This window comes from Corapipo altera, unplaced genomic scaffold, assembly GCF_003945725.1.
Source record: "Corapipo altera isolate COAL_440 unplaced genomic scaffold, ASM394572v1 1b, whole genome shotgun sequence".
Taxonomy (NCBI): domain Eukaryota; kingdom Metazoa; phylum Chordata; class Aves; order Passeriformes; family Pipridae; genus Corapipo; species Corapipo altera.
In genome coordinates, this window is record NW_020884881.1 from 9847670 (window position 1) to 9873221 (window position 25552).

At 40.7% G+C, this 25552-nt stretch overlaps 2 protein-coding genes across 11 annotated transcripts in view; one reads left to right on the forward strand and one right to left on the reverse strand.

The window, feature by feature from the left end:
- The window catches only part of SRPK2 (SRSF protein kinase 2), a 140201-nt gene extending 135906 nt beyond the window's left edge, over positions 1 to 4295 (forward strand). For 3 of the 5 annotated variants that reach the window (XM_027639590.1, XM_027639591.1, XM_027639587.1), the window contains one exon: positions 2640 to 4295. In XM_027639590.1, the coding sequence (XP_027495391.1) occupies positions 2640 to 2824 (185 nt within the window). In that variant the 3' untranslated portion in view covers positions 2825 to 4295. The remainder of the gene's footprint in view (positions 1 to 2639) is intronic. The other 2 variants (XM_027639589.1, XM_027639588.1) reach the window with 1 other exon arrangement.
- Positions 1323 to 25552, reverse strand: part of KMT2E (lysine methyltransferase 2E) — a 62478-nt gene continuing 38248 nt past the window's right edge. For 3 of the 6 annotated variants that reach the window (XM_027639581.1, XM_027639582.1, XM_027639583.1), the window contains 18 exons: positions 25260 to 25377; positions 25008 to 25117; positions 22791 to 23052; positions 21915 to 22013; positions 21012 to 21176; positions 19721 to 20029; positions 17654 to 17908; positions 17332 to 17476; positions 16349 to 16602; positions 16142 to 16198; positions 14687 to 15250; positions 11473 to 11774; positions 9636 to 9724; positions 9421 to 9534; positions 9189 to 9280; positions 6852 to 8318; positions 5355 to 5464; positions 1323 to 2543 (listed from right to left, as the gene is read on the reverse strand). In XM_027639581.1, the coding sequence (XP_027495382.1) occupies positions 5393 to 5464; positions 6852 to 8318; positions 9189 to 9280; positions 9421 to 9534; positions 9636 to 9724; positions 11473 to 11774; positions 14687 to 15250; positions 16142 to 16198; positions 16349 to 16602; positions 17332 to 17476; positions 17654 to 17908; positions 19721 to 20029; positions 21012 to 21176; positions 21915 to 22013; positions 22791 to 23052; positions 25008 to 25117; positions 25260 to 25377 (4474 nt within the window). In that variant the 3' untranslated portion in view covers positions 1323 to 2543; positions 5355 to 5392. Of the gene's footprint in view, positions 2544 to 5354; positions 5465 to 6033; positions 8319 to 9188; positions 9281 to 9420; positions 9535 to 9635; positions 9725 to 11472; positions 11775 to 14686; positions 15251 to 16141; positions 16199 to 16348; positions 16603 to 17331; positions 17477 to 17653; positions 17909 to 19720; positions 20030 to 21011; positions 21177 to 21914; positions 22014 to 22790; positions 23053 to 25007; positions 25118 to 25259; positions 25378 to 25552 lie in introns of those variants that run through there. The other 3 variants (XM_027639584.1, XM_027639586.1, XM_027639585.1) reach the window with 3 other exon arrangements.

Here is a 25552-nt window from a genome sequence, read left to right on the forward strand (position 1 = left end):
TGCATGGAAACACACACCCTCCCCCAGAGATAGCCTAGTTTGGTAAATGACTGCGACAACCCTTGCAATGATTGTTGTCAGCTGGGGAAGCCATGGACACAGCCTGATTATTTTTTTTTTTTTTTAGTAAATTTTTGGTTGCAGTCAATAGTTAGTCACTGTTTTCTATTGCTTTTAGGCAGTATTTGAGTCTGTGCTTACATAATTTACTACCTGTTCTTATAAGTAGTCACCCGTATACACTTTTGGAAACCTTCCAAAAGGTAAGATTTTCAGCAGTTAAGTTTCAGAGTTGCACAAAGATTTAAAGGAGTGAGAGTGAGGCTGGAAATGAATATGCTGCTCTGAGATGTGCTGTCCTTCCTGTACGTTCATACTGTGGGACAGTGGGCCCAAAGTGGAGCCTTTTTGTGTTTGACTGGCAGGTACTGACGGGACACATTTGTGCTGTAAATGTTCAGACATAAAACAGGAGAATGCAGCCTCTGCTTACAGTCCCCTCTCAGAAACCCTGCTGCCCTGTGAGATGGAAAGGGGACAGTGGGCCAGCTGTGGGTAGCACATCCTGAGTTTCTCTTAACCAGCAGGATTTTTGTTCACTTGCAAGTGATGGATCATTTGCACACTTGCACTTTTGGGGACCTGGTGACAGGGGCTGGAGAGCTGCCTTTTCAAGCACCTCACCCTGTAGGACCTTCTGCTGAGGGCTGAGCCAGCAGATATGTGGCCTGCTGAGCCTTTGGGGGTTTTGTTCCATTGCACTGAGATGCTCAGACTCTTGGGCAGTCTGACACAGGTTTCTTCTCCTGCCCTGGAACTTCTCTAGCCACAGGGATGTACAGAGACTCTGCCTGTGAGCTGATGTCTGATGGCATTTTATGGGCAGTAGGTTACAGCCACGCATAACCACCAAGCTGGCAGACCACTTTGCTTAAATATAGTATGGCCTGCATGCCCCCTTACCAGATGGCATAGTGAGCTTGTGAAGCTGTGGAGGAGCCATGTTCAGCCTCCTGTTGTGGGTGAGACCTCATCACTCTCCTCAGCAGTTCAGGGGACATTGCAGAAACACCACAGCGGTCTCTCAAGTTTTTTGCCGTGTCACGTGGAGACCGTCTGGGTCAGACATACGCCTGAGAAGAAGGGAGATGGCCATGGCTTGCCTTAAGAGTATAGAAATATGGCAGAAAACAACTGCCCTTGTGTTCCATCTGGTCCTCAGAGATCAGAAGGCTGGGTGCAGCTGGGCTTTGTTACTGCTTAGAACAGGTCGGGCGCTCTTAAGTCTGGTTGTGTTCAGTAAGAACTTTCACAAATGCAGATTTGTGACAAGTATAGTTTATTGAAACAACAAGCTATAGGTTGTTGTGAGGTTGCTGGTGATAAATGTACTAGATGTACAAAATATAAGTGTATAGCAAGCACTGTGTACAAGTGTTCCTGGGTATGCTCCAACACAGTCAGAAGCACAAATCTTACTAGATGGATGTCTCTGCTTTGGGATAGAGAGATGAGCGAGCCCATTGACTCGTCTCATCCTCCTCACAGAGGATTTCAAATGTCAGGTTGATCCTTTTGCTAAAGTGGAGGTGAGACCATAGTCAAATTTCCTGCTATTGCCATCATAAATGGGGGGGCAGCCACGTCATATGTAAACGAGGGATATGAAGAGCCTCAATTACAAAGGCTGCGGGTCTTGCACAAGGTGACACCTCAGTCCCTCTTCTGCCCAGCTGATTGCAGCAGTAAGGGTCATCATCTGGCCTGATAACCTGGTAATCCATGGTAATCCCTTCATCACATGCCTCATGGTCCATCTCATGGCTTTAGGCCTCATTCCTACGCAGTGAAGGAGCAGGAAACTGAAGAGTCTTCCCCGTCATGTCAGATGAGCTGTGGGCAGACCTGGATAATATTGCAGGTTTTAATGGCAGACAGGTTCTCGCCTCTGCTTTGGTCTGAGACATGTTGCCAGGTTGGCCAGATGTACAGTCTCCCCCCCTCTGTGAGAACTCAGATCCTGCAGCTGCTGCCACCATTTGTCTCAGTGGTTGGTTGAAGGAGACGTGGGCAGCAGTAGGTGCTTCCTTCTCAGGAAGGATTCAGACCAAGCCTCCCGGGGGTGTTTACCTGGGAGATGGAGCAGAATCCCTTGAGTGCCAAACCTCCCTGCTCTGCTTGGTTAGGAATGAATCGCTGCTCTGCTGCATTGTTGGCAAATGCCATGGAGCAAGGCAGGGACCTGTGTTTCTGAGACCTCTGTCGTGGGATCGGAGCAGATTTTGTAAAACTTGGGTTCGCTGGCTGATGAAGAAGGAAAGGCCTGCAGTGTTCTTTGCCCACAGTGTGAGCCTGTGTGTGAGTCTTTTGTGTGTGGGAGTGTGGAGACAGCAGGAAACATCAGTGGAGTCCAGGTATAACATGCTGTCTGCTGTAGGAATGGTTTCTTGGTTTTGACATCGGACATATTCGTCTCCTTTGAGGACCTCAAGCTTGCTGTGTGCTGTCCTTCATCAGCAATGATTCTCAGCCTGGTCAAGGTGCTGTGAATGCAGAGTGGGAGAAAAACGAAACAGGGATTAGTCACTTACATGGATAATGAGGTGTTTTTTTAATGCCATTCATCTTTCTGTTCGCAGGAGAACTCCGACACATTACCAAGCTGAAACCTTGGAGTCTTTTTGATGTGCTTGTGGAGAAGTACGGTTGGCCTCATGAAGATGCTGCACAGTTTACAGATTTCCTGATCCCCATGCTAGAAATGGTCCCAGAGAAACGCGCTTCAGCTGGAGAATGCCTTAGGCATCCATGGCTGAATTCTTAGCAGAAATCTCCCAGCTGTAAAAAAAAAAAAAGCCAGCAACCACTTTCCAATGCGTTGGACCTAAATGGTGACTGTCACAAAATCTTTAGCAGGATCACACGTGAGCTGGCTTCAATCCTCAGACCTTTATTTTGCTTGAGGTACTGTTTGACATTTTGCTTTTTGTGCACTGTGTTCTTGGGGAAGGGTAGTCTTTTTGTCTTCAGCTAGTAGTTTACTCACCCACTTTCTTCAGAAAACACTTAACGTGTCTTTAAGCATTGTTTCTTGTGTTGTGTGACATTCAGATGTCAGATTTTTGAACAAAGGAAACTTCCCCCCATGTGTTTTGGCAAGTTTTGTAACTATTTATGAAAAAAAAAATATTTTAGCTGATGCATATTATATAATTTACGAGTGTAAGAAATTTATCAAGTCAGAATTGAGTTACAGTGAGGAATTGTACAATTTTATCTTCTGGCAAAGGGACATCATTCTTGTATTATAGTGTATGTAAATGCACCCTGTAAATGTTTATTTCCATTTAAATATGGGACTGGGGACTCAATTTCAGAGTAAAGCGACTTAAGTTTTAGAGAGCTTTATAGCAAACCAATTGCATGTAGTGGACTTTAAACTGCTTTAAGGAATTGTGTAAACTTTCTATTCTGTAGCAGTTCCCGTTCATTGGATTTTAAACAAAGTGGCTCTGGTTTACAGGATTTCATTCCCCAAATGGCACTTTAAAGGAAGGCTAGACTTCTTTCTAATAAAGTATGCATTATCATTTAGCACTCCCTTTTAGAACTTTTGCCTATTTTAAGTGCTTTTAAGAAAAGAAAAATAGCAATTTCCCTACAATGTGATAGTGAAGACATGGTACCATATGGTGTTGCCTTTTTATAAGCACTGTAAGTTGTACTATACCTTAAGAAAAAGAAAAAAAATTAAAAGTAGAGCATGAGAACCACTCTCTGTGTAGAATTACTGATCTTTTATAATAAAAGTGTGTGCTTGGCGTCAGTTAAGGAAGGATATAGCTGCAGATATTTACAGGGCAGTGGGTAAAATAATCCAAGAAGTGAGATCATGCTCATTCCATTCATAGCTTTACATGTTTCTAAAAGAAATTGCACTAGCTTTATTCTTTCCCATCCGTAGACATACGACTGCCCATTGTAAGTTGCACGCAACAATTACGTGTTTTCTAGGAAAGGCTGCATAGGCTGAAGCTTATAGGCAATACAGATTTTAGAATGTACAGTATGGAGGTGTGTTTGGGCCTCTTTTAGAAGTCAGTGGGATGAATGTAAGCTTACTCCTGATCTTCATGTAACTACAGTGCCACTTTTTTTCTTGACTTTGTCCATATGAAATTTATTCACATGCCTTTGCAATAACTAGATTGTGAGAAGATAGCCCCATGCTGTAACAATAACCAGTTGTTTGAGGTGCTTGCAGTTGTCTAATTAAAGTGTTTTGTTTTTTCAGACAGTGTTGCTGGTCATTGGAATCTTTGCCTAGCCACGACTCAGCTGCTGTGCTGGAGGGGTGGGGGGTGGGGGCTGGCGTAGCTTGGCCAGAGAAACGCAGCTTCCTGTGTTCCTTTATGAAATACCCCCCCTGGTGTCAGTGAGAGCAGCCTGTGGCAGGAGGGCTGGGAGTGGCTGCTGGGTGAAACCTGGCAAAAGCAAACAAGAGCCTTTCCTACCGGCTGTTTAACTCCTGTCACAAGCGAAGGGCTGGGGCAGCCACTCCTCCAGAGAACTGCCAAAGCCCCGGGTGGGAGAAACTCATCCAGTTCTGAGGCCCTGACAGCAACTGGGTTTCAGGACCGTGTGCCTTCACCCGCATCCCTGGAACTGCTTTTAATGGCTGCAAGGACAACACTGGTGCGAAGGATGATGCCACAGTGGACTTGAACTGGAGGTAAAAATTATGTTCAACTTCACAGCCAGCCTGGCCCCTGTAGTGCCCATTGCTACATGTCAGAACCATGTTCTTAAATACACAGAAAATGCTGGCACTGGATTAAAGTGCCAGGTCAAGCCAGGGCAGGCAAGTGAGCACAAGAGGCACGGCTCTCCCCTCTAGCCTGGCCATGGCACTGCAGAAGCACTTGAGGCAGCAAGGCCTCGTCCCACTCTGCACCCCCGTGCAGCAGCTCCTTGTGCTGCACTTAAGGCCTTGCCCTGCACAGCGTGTGTTTTACACTCAAAATGATGTTGTCACTTCATGGAGGTGTGGAAGCGGGGGCAGACAACCAGTTTTGAATACTGAGCTCAAGAGGTTGATGTAGATTTTTTTCAAAAACAGTGATGAGCAACTCCTAGCTAGAGTGGGTTCAGTTTTTCTGCTGTTGATGGCCTAATCCTGTCCTACATCAGGCTAGTGCAAAACATAGTGCACTCCCCACTGTGTGTGTTCTGCAGAGCCAGCAGGTGTTCAGGAAAGCATTTCTAAGTGTGTGTTTTTAACTAATAAAATTAATTAGAGTCAAATTAGAAATTAAAGTGGCCCCAGTCTTTGTCTACAGTTTAAAAAGAATTACCACTTTTTTTCAGTGAGTAGGAGCAGCCACTTCCCCTCCTATCCCGTTTCAGGTTTCCTCCCACACTGGTTCTCCTCTCTGGTTCTGAGTTGGAGCCACTGAGCACCGTCCTGTTATGTGAGCAGAATTGAGAGCAGTTACTGCTGAGATAGAAGGACACTGTCACACACCCATTACAGAATAACTGCACCCGTAAGCACTTACAGCAGCTGCTGCTCTTCTGCTGCAGGAAAAAAACACTGCCCTTAAAAAACCAAAGTGCTACATAGTTTATAACATTCTGTGCCCCCTTACAGCATCACACACTCAACTCCTCAAAGTCTGCACCAACAGCAGGGCCTGAAGAGCTACAAAAAGGGAAAGAGGAACTACAATGAACTACAATGAGCTGCAGGTGGCTCCACGGCTGTAGCCAAGGTCAGAACACCTCTAGCACACAACACTGTACCACATCACTGCCCCTGATTAACATCAGTAAACTGACCCAAGACTCTGCTGTGCCTGGGGGGATTCTTCCTCAACCTCCTTCTCCAGCCTGTTCCACATCTGTCTGTGCTACAGAAGTAAAGCCACAGCTGGAGACTGCAGGGAAGTGAACAGCCTCGCAGGGAGCAGAGGGGGTGTTCCACAGACCTAAGGCCACTTCCCTGCTGACATACCACCCTTCCAGGACAAGTAGTTAAAACTGACATAATTGTGATTTATTAACATGAATTAAAATGCCCAACCAGTGCTGCAATGTGACAGTATATTAAAAAAAATTAAAGATCATATACTGTACTACTTTCACAAAGATCACACTTTTTTTTTTGCAAAAGACTTATTATATACAATACTATATCAAATGAAAGAAGCTTTAAGCAACTTTACAAGCGAAAGAAATACAGTATTTACAGCACTCGTCAGACATTAGAAACAGTCTATACATTAAATTACAATTTCTGCAAATAACTGATGAAACAAAAAGCCATGTCCACACCAAAACTATAAAAATCTGTATTGCATTGTTTCCTATCTCTATGCACACAAAAAACTGTTGACAGAAGAAAATGAAAAAAAAACAAAACAAACTGTTAGTGCCATCACTTAGCCTGTGTACTTATTTAATTACATATGTATAAAAGTAATATAGAAAACTTTCACTAAATGAATTTAACTGCAACAATAAAATTTTAAACATTATGCAGCATCAAACCTACTGCCAGAAAAAACAGCTGGAATGTCCACTTACAAAATAAAAAGAAATACCTAATACTGGCTTAACAGCACATTTTCAGGAATTTTAAAAAGCAAAAAATGGAAAGGATACAATGGAAGAGCACTGGTGTTTGCTTTTATACAAAGTATCATGTACAAGCTTTAAAAAGTACCTTGAATAGGTACATATTAAATATACACAGTTTATATTACAGAACATTTTAAAAATGTTTATAACTAAAGGGATCTGTTTTAATGCCACCCTGACCCATGGTAATTGTTCTGAAAAGTGGGCGGCACCTGTGCTCTGTGGATGGGGATCTGTCCCGGCACCGGCGAGGCCTGCTGCTGCCCTTGCACTCCGTGGGGAAGGGTCACGGAGCCGGGGTGAGGGCAGAACCCGGAAGCAGTAGGTGTTGCAATACTGTTTGGTCCTTGAGGTTGGATGTGAGGACCCTGACCAGGGAGTGGGCAATGAGGTCCTGTGCCAGCAGGCTGATGTTGAGGTCCAGGTCCTAACGTCGTGTGATGTGGGGCTTGCGAGGAATAGGAGGACACGCTTGTGTGAGCGTTTGAAGGGAAATGGGGGGGTCCTTGATGAGAGGGGTGGTGTAACCCTTGTGCTGATGCCGGGTGGTGGCCCGAACCGATAACGTTGGAGGGAGGGGGCGGAGGGGGGGGAGGTGCTGAGTTTACAACATGCTGGTGTTGTGCTTGCAAACCTTGGTGTCCCGTGGAAGGATGGGGAGGTTGGTGGTGGGGGAGAGGACCTGGTGGTGGAGGAGGTGGTGGCAAATGGTGACCAGCAGCTTGAGAATGAATGTGCGATCCAGGAGCCACTGCCATGGCATGGACTGGACCGACAACATGTGCTACAGAGTGCTGCTGATGAGTACTTTGCTGCTGGACAAGGTGAGGCCCTGGCGCAGGCGGTGGTGGAGGTGGCGGCGGAGCAGCGGATGCCGATGCCTGGTGATGAATACTGGGGTTCTGAGATGGCAGAAAATGCCCTGCAGCTACGTGGTGTCCCGGCACTGTTTGCTGACCTGCAGTGCCAGGAAGTGCTTGATTTGGTCCAGATGAAAACACAGTTTGTTGGGGTATGCTGCCCTTCAGCTGGCTGTAGCTCTGAAAGTTTCCAGAGGGCTGCTGGCTTTGATAGTAAGTAGAAGAAGGGGGTGGAGGGGGTGGGGGAGGTGGTGCATTGCTGTTCAAATTTTGTTGGTTAAACTGACTGTAAGAAGCTGAGGATTGTCCTGATGTTGTCTGAGTGAACAGGGGCCCGCTCGCCTGTGGCTGATTACTGGGCTGAAGGGTGGGTGCTGCCGGATAGAAGGTTCGGTGTGTTTCCCTCTGGGGTGTTCCAACTTGAGGTGACTGTGGATGATGAGGTCTGTATGGAGATCCCAACTGCTGTGAGTGAGGCTTTGGTGACAGATAACCGTGCTGCACAGGCGCGTGAGGGGTAGAAGACTTGGGAGGATTTTCTACATGAGGCGAAGGGGGGCAATGCAGCTTCAAAGGTGCGGAAGGCAACTTCTGTGAATGTGAGAGTTGCTCAGCAGAACTGCGCAGATGTGATTGAGATGGATGATTCTTTGAAAGTGCTTGGACGTTGTTTGTCAGCTGTTTTTGTTGCAGCTCAGATTTTGGATGGTTCGCACATTCGGTCTCAGGTGCATTAGCTGCAGTTTCCCAGTGCGAATCTGGTTTTGTGGGTGTTTTCCCAAGTGACTGCGTTGAAACTACAGGATTCGGTGAAGAGGGCTGGAATGAAAAGAAAGTCAAGTCAGTGCTACACATTCAAAATATTCAACTATGCATGCAGCAGAGAGAAAAGAAGATCTCAGAATACCCTCCCTGATGGCAAAAAAGAAGCATCAAGGTGCAGGATAAGAAAATATGGTGTAAGAAAAACATGAACAACAGAAAGATTAAGCTTAGAAAGACATTATTTTTAGCAAGTATGTGTCAATAATTCTTCAAAGTCAAAGACTAGCAATTGTATTTTAAAGTTGTAACAGAAGTAGGACCCATCAGGTCAAAGTCTGAATCTGTTATGTGTTAAAACTTTTGGATTTCTGAATCTGAAAGAAGTAATTCCAGAGAAGACCACTTACAAAAATAAAGCCATTTTTAGCATGATTTAACTTTTTAAAGCTGAGGTAGTGCAAGCAAGCAGACTAAACATTACTACCTGAATTACTTCATTTCATATGGCACAGGCAATTACTCAACATCCTCCCCTGTATTATCAGTGCCCTGACTAACAAAACAGTGCCAAACCCTGCCACGACAAGAGCAACCTCCTGTTAAGGGTAAATCACATCCCTGCTGTTGGTTCTGAGTGCCAGTTCTTCAGCACTCACCCCTCAGAACAGCACTGGTACTGAATCCAGACACCATCTCTTCTCTGTCTAAATGCAAGATCATCTATAAATACGTACAGATACTGAAGGAACAGCACACAAACTGACTTTCCAGAGTGTATGGATAAATATTCTTACAAGTGTTTACCTGTGTAAAATTACTGCACAGATAGATGAACGTGTAAACAATAAGATTAACATTTTTAAAGATAAACCACAGATGTGTATGGCTATTCCTGTGCTTATTGTGCAAACACTGTTGCTTTACCTTGCTTGCTTTTGACGGACTCTTACAAGTCCTTTGTGAAGAATCTGGGGACGGACATTCAGAAGTTGGCTCTGGATTTTCAGAATCAGGCTCTATAGAAATAAAGCAGAGATAAATCAAAGTGGGAAAATCAAATCTTTTGCAGAGATCTTTATATGTGACTTTAAAAGAGCTATTAAAGCTGTTACAAGAGACTATTTTAAGTGTCACACAAGGTCATCTGCTTACTGACCTTCCATAAATTCAGTCAAAGAAGGGACCTTAAGCTGCAACTGGGAAATGAGATTTGAATGAGATGGAGACTGAACATGAGACGGTGAGCATGGCCTACAAGATGATTCTCCCCCTACAGATGAAGCAGACCCAAACACAGTATTAGAATGATTACAGACTACCATGGGGGAACTGGTTAGATTTATACACCATCAACATGATAAATCAACTCACCGCTGTCCTTGTCTTTCCTATGATCACTGAGAAGCAAAGCTCTCTGATAACTTCGTTCTCTCACTTGTTCCACAGAGGTTGATGCAGTCCTGCAAGAGAGAAGCACATTTTAAATTTAAGATGTACTCCCACGGACCAAATTTAGGACAATGTATATGTAAATACAGAGTCAGAGAGTTTACAGTGTTGGCTGCATGTAACAACCAAATAACTGGATGTACATAAGGAACATTATTAGTTAAGTGGTTTGTATGTATTTTCTCCCACTTCAAATACACTGATTTCCTGCAACCCTGTTACATTACAGGAACTGGTAATTCCTCTCAATCAGGGAATACCTGTAGATCTGTGGGATTGTTTTCTCAACAACCGAAAAGTAAAACAATAAAGGTTACAGGTACTTGTTCCTAGTGTCCATTTGTAGAAAACTGTCTTCTTCCAAAACTGGAAACTGGAAACAATCACCTTGTTTGTTGTTAAGAATCTTCTCTTTAACAGTGGATCCAGAATTGTACATAGTGCACTACTACAAATATACCTCTGTTTTAAGCTTCTACATTTACTTGCCAGTGGGGATGCAATGACAGTCTGATCTTCTCTCTTACAATCGATTACATCTCTCAATCACAACCTGATCAAGAACATCATAAATAACAACACTCCACAAAACTCTGCTTTCCTTTATGGCAAGGACATATGGCATTATTCCATGATACTGGTGCACTGAAATAAATTTTGGTGCTGCTGTGCAGGGTCACTGCAAAATCCTAGTAGTTAACTCTGTTTAGCCTGTTTCCACATCCTTTGATTACAATATAATGCAGTGTCTTCTGCACAGTGAACTTACAGCCACTTTTCAGTGGAATGCTTAAGACTGCACTTAACGTTCTCTCCCTTCAACTGGCTCTACAAAATCCTTCTGGAACAGCTTCTAGAACAGCTGGAGTATGTGAGCAGAAGGATGTTCAACTCCTCAGCCCATGTTCATCCCCAACACAGTTAGGCCTTCACTACAGCATGAAGAACATCTGCAGGGTTTATTTTGCACTAACGTTTTGGAAACACTGTCACCACAGCTGACCATCTACTTTAAGGCTACCAAAACTACAGTGAAAAATATGTGCAGTGTTTTATACAGACTGAAGTCACTCTATCTCACCCCCATCCATACTCCATCTCTCCTCAGGATTTTTGGTTGTTAGGAGTACCTGGCATGGCATTCAACTGACCATATGGTCTGCAAACAAGGGAACCTTTTAACCATCCTGAACAACACTGTCAGTGTCATCACACGCTCCCTCCCTGAGCAGGAGCCGGTGGCCGGGCTGCAGCCCTGCACGTGGCAACTGAGCCACAGCAAACATCCCACACATGTTCCAGCCACGTGACTGAAACACAGACCTCCTAAGGTCTTCCAGAAGCTTTTGTTAATCAATACAGATCATTCTCCTGTTCCACTCTCTTCCTCTACAGCACCTTTTGGAAAGGTCTGAGATTTAACATGAAAAACATTCTCTTCAGCCCACAGACAAAGGAGTGGAAACAAGGACACAAATGCTCAAATTAATACCTCTTTTGCTCTCAAAAAATAAAAAAGGAAAGCAGAATTAAAATAATTTCACCAATGTCTTATGGGTAATTTTTAATATATTTTAATCTTTATGATGTATCTTCTATATTTCTGAGGAAAGAGGTGAGATGACTCCACTAATCTGAAAGGACTTCCAAGTCAGTAATCTGCCACTGCACCCTTAATGGAAACTAATGTCAAACAGGAAAGATTTGGATTTAAGTACATAATTCTTCTGAATTTTAGTCCTAGAGTTTTGTGGCTTACCACTGAACTTCTGGTTCATTCTTCTCACTGGAGGAAGATTCCTTAATTGCACAGTTGTTGCCATTGTCCTCTGGAGCTGCATTATAAACAGTAGCTGGCAGTGGTAAAGGCAGGCTTGCAGTGTTATCAGTTTGCTCCCCATTTTCACCACTGTTGTTATACCCATCATTAGCACCATTGTTATTACTTGTATTTCCTCCACCAGCAGCATGAGGAGATACAGTAACCAGGGGGAAGTTCTCTGTCTTTGAGCCACTTTTTCGAGCTTCTCGTTGTCTCTTACGGTATTCTAACAAGGACACCTAAGGAGCAAGAAAACCCAGAAAACAAACATTAGAAGGGAAGTTTTACCTCTTTAATTTCTCAGTTTCAATTAAATGTATTATTTTAGTAAGACCATTTAATTGGTTCTAAAAGAAAATGAGGATAGATTAATTGAAGACATTTCACCACATCTGCAGTGAATTTACAGAGCACTGAGCTACTAAAAACTGTAAAGACAATGTTATAAAAAAGCTTCTGCCAAGAGAACAAGTATGTATTCTGCCTCAGGGAAGAAGCAGATGACACAAGTCAGCAAAAAGTTCACCTGTGGTTGTAGCTACAAGGGACAGTTTCTCCTGGAACTGCAGCATTAGTAAGAGTATACTGATACAGTAAAGCAAATTTTGAGAGGTCATATCCTGCTCTCAAGCCTGACTCCCTTGTATGAAAAACCCACTACCCTTCTGCTTCACTCTGCTGCATGTATCAAAGCTCATCATACATTTTCCTTAACATACAGAATTTGCAACTTAAATTTTCATTCTTTCCCCAGAGTTTATTTTGAATTTCTGTCTTTACTGCATGCTAAAAGAGACTGATTAAGAACATATTCTTAAGCTAATTCTAAGTTTATTACCAAAAATAATGACACGTGAAAAGTGGTTTCTACTTTATATATATGCATGTAAAATCCCTACGCAGACCTTCCACAGAATAGAAATCAGTTTAAACAGTAAGTTGTCATCAGTGAGAAAAAAAATGTTCCAACATTTTCACTATGAATCTTCAGGATTTGAAGCAAAGAGCTGAAATACTGACCTTCAGACCTACTTTATTCAGAAATTACACTAGTTTGGTGAAAATGACATTTAATATCTATAAATTCTCCTAGTTATCAACAACCTACTCTGAACCACACAACATCCAAACCAAGAAACTAACATGCAATAATGAAAAAAAATTAATGTTTAACTGGCTTACTCCTCAATAAAAGCTGTCATCCATTTTTACACACAGAGAAAAGCAAGGCAGCCTGCTTTGTTTGCAGTCCTAAGGGTTTTTCTTTGTTTGCTTTCAAACAGATCTCTATCCGTTAGAGACTCAACCACATGTCAGGGTAAGAAGAGAAGTACCTGATTTTTCATAAAAAAGTTCAGGTTAAGAACTGATCTTGCTTTCAAATAACTTTGTATTTCCACACCATGTGACAGAGACCCTTTGAAGAATATTGATTTAAAGAAAGCTTAAATGTTAAGAGCAGACAAAGCCTTTGCGGTATAGTCACTAGATACAGGACTGTACTGAAAAGGGAAAAACTTGTGCAATGGTGAGAGAAAAGAGCAAAACAAATGTCCACAGGAACACTGAAATATGAAAAAACCTCCTCCAAAGACCTGCCCTAAGATATTCCTGTCTTATGTGATCCTAGGAAAAAAAAGGCTTCTATTTATTTCCTACAAAATTCCTGAATTCTCACCTTTCGCCTTTGGTGAGATCTAGCCCACCACCACCTCCTTTTATACTGTCAAAGCCTGCAAATTTTTTTGTGTGTGTCTTTGGAAATCCTAAAACCCATTCCTTCAGCGATACAGATGCAATTTTCTCTGGTTGTTTCTTCAAACTGAAAATTTTAGACAGGAATCCTGGGATTCAGGGGTGACAGGGGGCAGCCACACCTTTTTTTTGTTCAGGTATTAGTGTACCATCAGCCCTCATCAGTGACAATCTGGAAGAATCCAGAATCAGCAAGAGAAAGGAGGAGGATTACTGAAGCATGAAGTGCTGCTGGGATTTGTTAAGACCGATTTAGCCTTCAGAAAAAGAAGAATGTGAAGTTACAGAAATTTTGGCTTATGTTTTCTTTTGGGGTTTGCCAAAACAGCAGGGCTACAGTAACACACACAGGATCAATAAAATTCTCAGGACCCTGACCAGGTAAGAACAGAATTCCTACCAATCTCACTCTGTTTATGCCTCAGCCTGAAGCAAAGTAAACAAAAACCCAGTTCTGCTGGAGAACTGCTGAAGGAAGAATCCTGAGTGCTCCCCAGCAGGATGCTCCCTGCCCACAAGGGAGAAGGCACATACAAGGGGCTGTAATGTGACCAAAAAACCAAAACCCCACGGTGCATGTACATACACACACAGAAAATGCCCCCACCCCTCTCATCACTACTTCCATAAAGAAAATAAATCACATCTTTCAAACAAGAAAGAATACTACAGTCTTTGATGAGACAGAACTGGCAAGCTGTTGCTCTGGAGATCATTGCATTACATGTTTGTTGTCCTTCCTGCAAAGGGACTCTCACCTGACACTACAATGCAACCTAAGAGCTCTGCAAAGCAACTTCCAATCCTGGTTCGAGTTGCCCATGACCACACCACTTACCCACAAGAACTGTTTCATGAGAGTAGCAAATTTAAATTGCACTTATTTTTCAAACACAGTATTTGATAAAAAAACCCCAAACCAACAACCAAATTAAGTCAAGAAAAATATTGGAACTAAGTATTTCTGTGCAGTTCTGACTTTAAAGTCAGAGTATCCTAAATCTGTTAGTGCAATTTCTTGCAGTAATTCATAACAGATGTTCACGTATATCATCTCTATGATGCTACTATATATCCTGTATAATAGAACAGTGTAACACCAAATGGCATAAGCAACCATTTTCAAACCTGAAAAGCAATTTATTGAGCAATTAATTTAAGACTCATATGAAATAGAAGTTAATTTGTATCTATTACTTGGAAAAAATAAATTTACTGATGGCTGTATGCAGCTTTACTCTTTGCCCTTCATTATTTCCCCTCAAAAATGTCTATTACACTGTAGTATATAAAGATGAGCCACCAGCTGGTTTTTATTACATTAGGGCTCTCTCTCTTATGGAAGTATCATTAGCAGTTGACAAAAGGCAGACCAAATGATTCTTAAAATTATAACCTTTTTCTTCTGTGGAGGATTCTGGGGTGTGCAATTTCCATCCATCAAATTGTCGTTATTGACATTCCTTCCAAAGCCAGGTGCAATTCCATCTTCTGAAGTACAAAAAACAGATGCTTCCATGAACATGCCTCTTCCATCATCTTGAATTGGGCACTTGGACTCGCTTATTCTGAATCCACCTCCTACCTCCAACTGATGTGAAGGGGTCAAGTCCCTCAAATTAGAATTCATTGAGAAATTTACACCTGTCCTGTCAGGACTTTTTACCCAGGAAGAATAAATTGTGCCCCGTCCACAATGAGCAGTTTCTAGTTGGCTGTTTGCATCAGTCCTATCATGTGTGGGGGCTTCCAGGTTTTTATGCAGTGCACTTTGCTCAATTACTTCGAGTCCCAGCTGGAGGTCTGACACAGATTCCATTTCTCCAGTGCACTGCCGTGTGACATCAGTCCTATTCCTTGGACTAGAATATCCAATAGTCTTTATTTCTTGCAGGCCCATTTCTGTCAGGCTGGAATTTCTGAAAGAATTCAGTGCTAGAATCGATGCTCTGTCATAACCCTGTGTGAAGAAAACACACATCAACTATTTTTTCACACTCCATCAAAACTGCAACTATTCTGACAATCAGCTGTGCCTCTAAGTGGGACTAAAAGCCTTAAAGTACCATGAATTTATCTGTTTTAAGAAACAATTCTACAGCCAGACACTTATTTCTACTATTCCCATGTATTAGGTTAAAGCATTTTAACAAAATGCACATTAACCAAAGTAAAAATAAACATTATTTGCCAGATTTTATGACTGGTAGAAGAAGGAGAGCAGTGGCAACAGCAGCAAGTCTCTGGTCAGGAAGCTACAAAGCATTTGCTTCAACTCAACATAAAAGAGATTCTCCTCAATGTCAAAACACTTATTTCAAAGAGGGAGAAAAGTTTTTCCAAGACACTTTTGAATTTTGAGACAAAGCAGGACACATGCATTCTGCACACTGGGAGTACCCAGGCACATTCCAACAGCACTTGATGCTTCTCCTAATCCACCTAAGCCCATTTACTACCTTTGTGCTCTGCTCTCTCACTCTGAGCATAACTGGGATCAAGAAAAACAATTAAGAGATGCTGGTAACAAGGAGAAATGTTAATCTGAATCTAACTACAGCCTGGAAAGCAAAGTGTTCTTTTTCTGTTCTTCTCTGGAAATTACAGTTACTCCTTTCCATTCCAGTCATGAGGAGTTTTAAATGATACGGAAAAAGAAAGAAACCAGTTTAAAATAGAGAATGTAACAGGTAAAGTGGAAATAAAAAGCAGTACGCAAATAACCTACAGGGAATTTACCCTTTACATTGTGAGGAACTTGCAATGGCTGGTGAACAGCATTTACTAAGAACAGTGCAGCCATACAGGTGAAATCAAGATACCCTTTGCAGGTTTGTGCATGTTTCCTTACCTCTTGACTGTAAGCTCGCCTTTTTATTTCTGGGGAACTGTCAGGTGAGGAAATATTCTAAATAAAGAAGAAGAAATTGCAAGTCAGTTTATTTTTTACCTTGGAGAAACATAAATCCCCCCTTTGTAAGAGGAGTACAAATACCGATTGACACCGGAATGTCCAAACACATTCTCCGAACACACTAAAATTCTTGATAAATCTCACCTCAAAGTGCATGGTATTTCCATGTATACATGGAGTTACAGGAGTAACTGGTGAATATATGGGTTTGTAACCATTTCTACAAGCTTCATCTTCTGTTTTTACCCTAGGAGGAGTAGCAAACAAGGATGGCTCGGAGGCAGTGATGTCAGCATGGGTCGGTGTGGCATAGGGAGAAGGAGTAGGTGTGGAGGTTTCTGAGAATGCAGACTCCAACAGCTGATACAGTCTTCGCTTTTTCAGTGGTGTGGTTAGATCTGTGTGTTAAAATTAGAAAAAAGTTGGAAGATATCTAGATACAGCAATCACTTACAGTTGTCACTTTATGTAATGAAATTACGAATTCCACATTAAAAACCTGCATGGTTACAAAAATCTTTTAAGGGCAGGCTTCCTGAGAGATGAACTTTTAACAGCCTACAGACTTCCTGAAAAATAAACTCTTTAACAGCCTACGGATATATCAGTAACTGAAATCTGTGTGTTAAGATGCTGGGAAGAACTGTCTGTGTCTCCAGAAAAGGGAAAGTCAACTTCTTGCATTTTTAAGACTGTTCAGCTAAAAAGTGGAGATTGTAAGTTCAGGACTGTAAACAGCAATCATATGACAGGATAAGGAATTATCCTTATGGAAGTGTGTTTAGTTTTTAGTGCGTTCCCATTTTCTATTATGCCTACAAGTTTTTTCCCCTGCATGCTACACAGGCCTAATGAGTTTTAAAGGAATCTAAATATACAGAACAGCATGGAAAGTAATTTAACACCTGATCTCTTAACAGTCAAAACCATTAGTCTTTTGTTGACTGTAAATGCCATGAGATATGGTGGTTTCTTATCTAACATACATTAAAGGGGGGAAAAATCCCAAGCCCTATGCAATGAAGCATTTCTTTCAAAGAAAGTAACATCACTTTAAAAAACACAGTTCTCCACATTCAGCTACTTTGATATAACTCTTATGCAGTGTACTAGTAAAAGTTTCACACCTGTTAAGGAACAGCTGTCATTCAGTAATAGAGGACTTTTATGTTCACCATTGATGGCTGGACTTCTAGATCTCTCTTGTGATGGTGAATTAAATCTATCAATCACTGTTGAATTTTCTTCTTCCAAAGCCTGCTTCAACCAACGCTGTAAGACAACAAGTTCCCATTAGTGACTTTGAAGTTTAATGATGAACATTTCAAAACGCATCTCACCACTGAAATGGTTTGCCAACCAGCTTTTCTTCTGCCTAAATTTATGATAGCAAATAGACTTCTTTTTAATTAATATGGGATGGGGAACCATAGCGAAGGGAAGCATTACCTTCTTACAAGAGCCAGTAATGTTTTCCACAGGTTCTTTTTTCCTCCTTTTTTCTGAAAGGAATGGTGAAGTAAAACGAATATAGTGCTTTGGAGTTGAATAAACATGTGGACTGTAAGTGAGACCAGGTAAAGAATTCAGCTGAGTAGCCAGAACTTCAGGGTCTGTAGTTATGCGTAGAGGCCTTTCTGGTAGACTGTCTGTAGGTTTCCCTGCTTTATCACTCTTTTCACTTAACCATTCACTGACCAAGTGCTAAACAGAGAGAGAAAAGAAATTACTGTTTTATGACGGTTTTTATTAGTGGCATTTAAAAATTTTTTAGTCTAATTATTCATCTCGTCAACCATTACACAAATTAAACAGTTCGTGTCCAGGCTGCAAGTTTAAAAATACACAGCGAGAATGAGGACAGTTTCAGTGAAATAATGGGGATAGCAGAAGAAATCACTACAGATTTGTTTACATACCAGTTTGGGGCTTTTTTTTTTTTTGTTCTTGTTGTTGTTGTAAACTACATTTAGTTCTTCTGAATTTAATTCCCACTGAACATACTATACAAGTGCCCCTATCAACTGTACTTAAGAATGTCAACTTAGTAATAAAATTCCAAAGCAAATTTTAAACTTGTGCCTGAGTAATTAGGCTGAGGAGAAATGCTGTAACATTAATATAACAAACTTAAACTCCTCATCAAAGTTCTGTACTGTCAGGACTGTGCCTCAGTCAACATCTCAGGCAGGTGCCTTGAACATGAATCTTCAACTGTAGCTGAATTAACTTGTAACACATGGACTAAGGTACATTAGTCAAAAAAGGGTTTTCTTTAAGTAGTTCAGTGTTTTTAAAAAACATGCCAGTGGATTTGAGTTTCTATTAACAGATAAACTAACCTCCTAAATTTTACAATGATTCAAAATTAAGGACATGCAAAAATAGCACACTAAATAATAATAATGTGATAGTAAGGCTTTAACACTGATTATCATAATATATTTAAGTTGCTTGTCTTTTACAAACCTATTTAATTAATTTTTAAAGCAGGACTTTCTCTGCGCTTAGAGTACACTGAGTGCAATGTGATGAGACACTTCACAGATATTCATCCTTAATGCTATGAAACAACAAAGAAGTGCAGTAAAGTTCAGACTTGGGACATCTTTGTTCCTTCCTGCTATGCAACACAGAAGAAAGGAAGAAAGATCCTAGTCTTCCCTCTCATAAGAATTTAACAGTGATGCAATAAGCAGTGTTACAGGATGACTCAGGTGCCTCTTGAAAAAAAAAAACCTAAGGTGTGTTTGGGGGTTTAAGATAAAAACATCTTGAAACTGTTATTGTTCATTTGACAAGAAGTTTCAACCTATGACTTCCTTCCCCTTTCCCTCCACTATATAAAATTTCCAGAACTTCTTGTAAATCAAGCTACAAACACTTTTTAATGCAGTCCGTAGAATGTCAAAGCAGAAAGTTTTACTGCTTTATTCACACTTGCAGATTTAAGATTTTTAAGTGTCTTTAAATATTGTGCCATTTCTTAGAAGTTTTCTGCAATGTAGTCCAATGGAAAAAACCTTAAAAACAAAACACTAAAGACGAATGTTCTCTCCAAACACACACATAAATTTTGGGTGTTTAAACCCATTCACTTCAGAACAGACATTTGAAAAGTACCAGAAGTTAATTATTTCCTTGGAGATATTCTGTTTGCTATCTGAAGTAAAGGTAACTTATTTCACTGTTTTTTTAATTTAAATTAAGTATGTTTTGGTTATGTGTAGTATTTCAATCCATTTAGAAAGCCCATTTAGGAAACATTTTATTCCAAAATTGCTCTGAAAGATGTATTTTGGACGTCTCTTAAAATCCAAAAGAACTTCTACCAGAGGATGTTACAAACTTTAATCTATTACCAGTGACTGGTTATACAATGGTGATTTTTAAAGAAATGAGTCAACCATAAAAAAAAAAAAAAAAAAAGGCAGTTGCATACTGATGAAGCAGTCTGTAATTTTTTAAAACTCTGTTAAAATCCATTCTCTTCTCCCCATAGCTCAAGACACATACCTTCTTTGTTTTAGGATACTTAGTAGGGCATTTACTAAGTGCTGGAGCTTCTGTTTCAGTAACCATTTCTGTAACAACAGTTTCCGCTTCAGGTTCAGCGACCAGTGCAGCATTCTCAGCTTCATTATGTTGTGAAGTTACTTCCACGTCAGGAGAAGATGGTTGGATATCTGAACACATGCTGACAGTTCTGTGCCGTCTGCGCTGCTGTCCAATGTGAGTCCTACTCCGTGAGAAGCTTTTTCTCTGTTTAGTTCTATTAACTTTGGCTGGGGTAGGCTTGGTGGCAGTTTCTTCTTTTGCAGGTTCCTGGTACAACACAGAAGTCTCATAAACAGATCCCACACACATTTAGAGCTATCTATCTTTCTTAGATGAAAATGTCAGTTCCCTCTTCTTTTACAGGTCCAAAAAGCCTCCAATTTTTATTGTCAGAACTATGATATTTCAGAGATAATATTACTCTCCTTCTTAAAGGCAAATGAGAAGATTTCATGTATTTTCCTCCCAAGCACTTGTAGAGAGTACTCAAACACACCGGTCAGACCAGGACAGATTTGTGTAAGAACTGACACATCACATTAATTTATCTGTAAGCTCGAAATCAACTGCTTACATCGTGATGTCTTTCAGTCCAATACTCTTTCTGCAATTTATAGTTTACTAGGTATTTAGCACTGCACAAAAGGTACTTCACAGAATGCTGACAGGAACTGTTCAGGGAAACAACCTGAACTGAGAACCTGTATGAGTATTTGCAAACTAAGAAGCATCCAGCAACAATAGGGTAAATAACTGTTTATAAGATATTAGGTATCATCTGCAAGAACTCAGAAGAAAATACACTTTAATAACTTCTTTCCTTTAAAAATAACAAAGGATTATAACGTGTTCCTTAATAAACCACCAAAGAAGCAAACTGTTCTCCACTGGTTATAGACAGTGCCTAAGGAAAGCCCCCTCCTGTGGCTAAAGTCAACACTGGTAAATGCTTCTATCCTGAACTTCAAAGACAGACTGAATTACACAGCTGGGGGATGTGTGCATGTCTGCATAAATTCATGTAATAGATATTTCTCATTAAATAATTCTATACGTGTCTTATTAGGAAAAAAATTTAGGAGCTAACATAATGTTGAAGAACCACCCAGATTTTGGTCAAATGTATTTGAGTTCAGAGGGAGCAAAAAAAAAAAATGTATTCATACATCTTGAAGTGCAGTTCGACATCCAAACTGACAAAATATGCAATGTTAAAAGTTAGATTTAAAATAAAGCTCCAGATAACTACCTGAATAAATTCAGCATCATTGAGAATCTGTGCTTCCTTGCATTCCGATTTAACCTCAGTTTTTGCTGTGCTGATTCTTTCCAAAGCCTGTTCTCTTCTTTTTTCTCTTTTTTCTAGTCTGGCAAAAGCTTGCAGGATAGCTTCCATTTTCCGTTCTTCTCTTGTCTGATGGATTTAACAATAACCATGATCAATTTCGGTCATAATCTTTCATGCATATAAATATGTAATTAAATACTCTCCCCCATCTTTTAAAGTACTTCAGAACGTGTTAAACATATGCTGACATGAAGATAAAGTTCAGCAGAAGTTCAGATTAAAGGGAGATGTTACAATCACTGCGATTACTAGAGACTGCTGAGGAAAGGTCTGCAATCAGACCAACCCTGACAAAAAAACAAGTTTCAGATTTAAGAACATGCTAAAAATGTTTGAATGCCTAACAAAAACCCCCATATTTTTAAATGCTACTTTTTGTAACACTGTTCTACCAACCTCTAAAAGACAGGATTTCTGGGTTTTTTTTAAGTTGGGAACTCAAATAGAATAGCCAAAATACTAATTCCCAACACTCTCTCTAAAAATGACCATCATAAATAGCACACAATAGTAAAGAACAAATACTTAAATCTAAGAGAGACACTGTAGAAATCATCTAAAGGCAGTTAAAAAGTAATAGACAGTTGAAGATAAAAGCAGCTTTTGTCAGAAAGCAGGGATGAACCCAGATGAAATGTTCTCAAATAGCAACTCTTGCATTTTAAGGGTAAGTTCATGTAAGGATCTGACTTCACACATACTCGGATTCTACACGCCTACAAAAAGGCAGCAATTAGCACGGGAATAGCAGGTGTCACTAAGCCTTAGTGATGACTTTAGGCAGCTACTTGCTCCCCAACTTACCATCTTCCTTTTCCTTTCTGCAATCTGCTCCTCTGATTCCATTTCTACTTCATTGCTAATGGGAGTTTTTTCTTCTATATCATCAATAAAATCTGGCTCCTGAAAGATGGAAACAACTGTTTTACAGAAGCTCTACTCCTCTTGCAAACTACAGAAAACCAAAAGCTACACAGAACTAAGATTCCTCAGATCATTACATCAAAAGTAACGTTAAACAGTCAATAGCTGCTCTGCAAAATAAGTTCATAATTTATGTGTCACAGACCTCTTCCAACAGCTCTTTCAAATACGGATATATTAGAAGAAAGATCAATTTAAAATTTACCATCATGGAACATTACCAGGTGGCTTTACCATACTATCTGCCCATTATCCAGTATTCAGCTTCAGCTGGGAGGAGTAAGGTACGTTTTGAATTAAACACAGAGCTGCAGAGCTCTATTAAACATGGAGCTAACTGCATTCAACACTTAGTATTCTGGGTTGGAGTTTTGTTACAGGAGCAGAGATAATTATTGCCATGTTTAAAATACTCTGCTCCTAAGTAACAGAGACAACTAATCAAGAGGCACTTCAGGATGAACTGAGCTCCTGAAAGCACGACATGAGGCATTCACATTAGAGAGCCACAAAGAAATTCAGAGGAAAAAAAGTATAGTTAGAAGTGGTATGGGAACCAACATATTTTTAAATACAATCAAATATTAAGGAAAACTGAGAATAGTATACAAAATTCTGAATAGTTTATCCACCATTCTGATTTCTGATAGATCTCCATATCCCTTTTCAGTGACTTATTAAAATTCCTTTAGTAGCTACACAAGGAGAGTATCCGTGTTTAGAAGTTTTTACTTCTGAACATCTTTGTGTCAATACCTGATTATTAGAAATGGACAGCCTGAGAGGAGAGAGTTTTCTCTGCTTATTATCTGTGATTTTCATTTTGGTGGCTGCTCCTTCACAGTCCAATGTGATGTTCTGATTTTGAGTCTCCTTTTCTCTTGAAACATCTTTCTCCTTCTTTCCCTTTTTCCTTCTGGTTTCATATCCAGTATTGATGTTTTCTGTAGGCTCAGAACGTCTGAGAACTGGACATTCAGGATTTTCTTTGAGGCAAGCACAATCCACTTTGTATTTACTGCAAGTAATTAAATGCAAGAAGGTGTATTTGATTAGGCTGTACAGCAACGAGATCTTTCAATACTAAATCACATAAGCTGATGCACCTCACATTAGACATCTGCTGTAATGTAAACCAACCACATTAAAAAGCAGGTGACTCAAGTTTTCACCATGATATACAATACTGCTGTAACTCAAAAATCCCATCTACTGGTTAACTGGTTGGCTGCCACACAGAATTCTTTTAAATTCAGTTCAGTATTTGCTTAAAAGACAGAAGACATCTAAAATCTGAGTATAATCCTAGGTGGAAATACAACCACCACCAAATGAACAGATGCATGAAAGGCAGAGTTCTTTCTTTATGCCAAGACAGACACAATTCACAGAACGAGCACAGTGAACTCGAGAGTCACTTGCACAATTTTAAGCTGCACTTGGATACATAGGAAATGTTATTCAAACACATTCAACTGACAGAGCTGTCAGCTGGAGGTACTAAACACAACTACGATGCATTTTTAAAAGGATAAATAACAAAACCCAAAAAAACCATCAACCAGCAATTTCTCAGGTTCTCTTCACGTGAGAGATCACAGAGTCATACGAATGCTCATTTTGGAAGGGACCTTAGAGATTATCTGCTTCCAAACCCCCTGCCATGAGCAGAGATGCCACTCACTTGCTCAGGACCCCATCCAACCGGGCCCTGAACACTTCTCCAATTTTTTTAGCTTAGATTAGATATTAGGAAGACATTCTTTGCTGTGAGGGTGGTGAGGCACCAGAAAATACTGCCAAGAGAGGCTGTGGATTCCCCATCCCTGGAAGCATGCAAGGCTAGGCTGGACGGGGCTCTGAGTAACTTGGTCTAGTGGGAGGTGTCCAAAACAGGAGGACTGGAACTGGATGATCTTTTAAGATCCCTTCTCACCCAAACCATTCTATCATTCTATTATCTTTTAGTTGAAAACTATTCTCCCCCGTCTTATCACTATCTGCTCATGTAAGAAGTCCCTCTCTCCCCTTTTTTTTTTAAGCCCCCTTTAAGAACTGGAATGTTGCAGTGAGGTCTCCCCTGATACTTCTCTTCTCCAGGTTGAACAACCCCAGCTCTCTCAGCCTTGTCTTCATAGGAGAGGTTCTCAGACTTCTGACCATCTTTGGATGGTCCTTTGGATCTGCTCTAACATGTCCACAGCTTTCTTGCACCAAGGATTCCCGACCTGGATGCAGTACTCCAGGATCTCAAAAACACAGCAGAGGGGGAGAATCACTTCTCTCAATCTGCTGGTCACACTGCTTTGATGCTGCCGAGCTTGTGGTTGGCTTTCGGGCTGCAGACACATGTTGCTGGCTCATGTCCAGCTTTTCACCCACGAGAACCTACAAGTCCTTCTCTGCAGGATTGCTCTCAACGAGTTCTTCTCCCAGTCTGTACTGGGACTGCCCCAATCCAGGTGCAGGGAGACTTACAGGAGGTTCATGTGTTTTCAATTCTATAGTCTGTCATGCCCCCCTGGACAGCATCCTGTCCTTCTGTTGTATCAACTGCACCACTCAGCTTCCAGTCATCTGCAAACTTGCTGAGGGTGCACTTGATCTCACTGTCTATGTCACTGATAAAGATATTAAAGAGGGACGTAGAACAATTCTTATAAGTGCCAGGTTTCCTGAGGCAGTCTGAACCAAAGCTGATTAATACAGGTAGTACTCTATGGTCATACTTAATTCAGGTCAGGTAGCAAAGGCACGTCCCCACAGCACTGCATCCAAGTTGGCTTAAAGGAGCAGACCACAGAAGTGCAGTAATAAAAATACAGAAGAAACTCTGTAAATACAGTGCCTAAGGAGCCCTGTGTTATTAGAGCATGCAAGAAAGTAAAAGACATAAAACCAAAGCCATTCTGAATTGCAAAGTAACCAAATGAGCATTTGATGTATTTTAGAACATCATTCTCAAATACTTACCAATTTCCATAATCAAAATCAAATGCTATGGTAATCTCTGCTCCCTTTGGAATGTTATGGATGGAGTAAATATAAAGATGAATTGTTCCATCTTCAATTACGTGCCTCACCTATATTCAAGGGAATATCATATTATCATGAGTTACTTTCTTCTTTTCCGTGTATAACAATTGTAGGGATTGCTTAAATTATCAAAGGAAAAGGGGACTTCTAAGTAAATAAAACCTAATTTAACTTCATATATATGCTCACCTCTGCATTTGGTGTACATGAACGCCTGATAAATCGAGCTTCATTCCCAAAAGTCCTTGCATCAACACACATTTCTAGCCCATGGAATTTGGAATAAAATAAAACAAATGGGTAGGGCCTGAAAAACATACAAGAAAACCAGTAGTTTTATCATTTTAAAGATGCTAAATAGCACTTATTCTTCACATTAGTCATGTGCTGTTTGACAAGATAACATGCTGTTTGACACAATACATCAAATCTCTGGGTTAATCTAAGAATGACATGCTTGCATTTAAGCTTCATGATTTTAA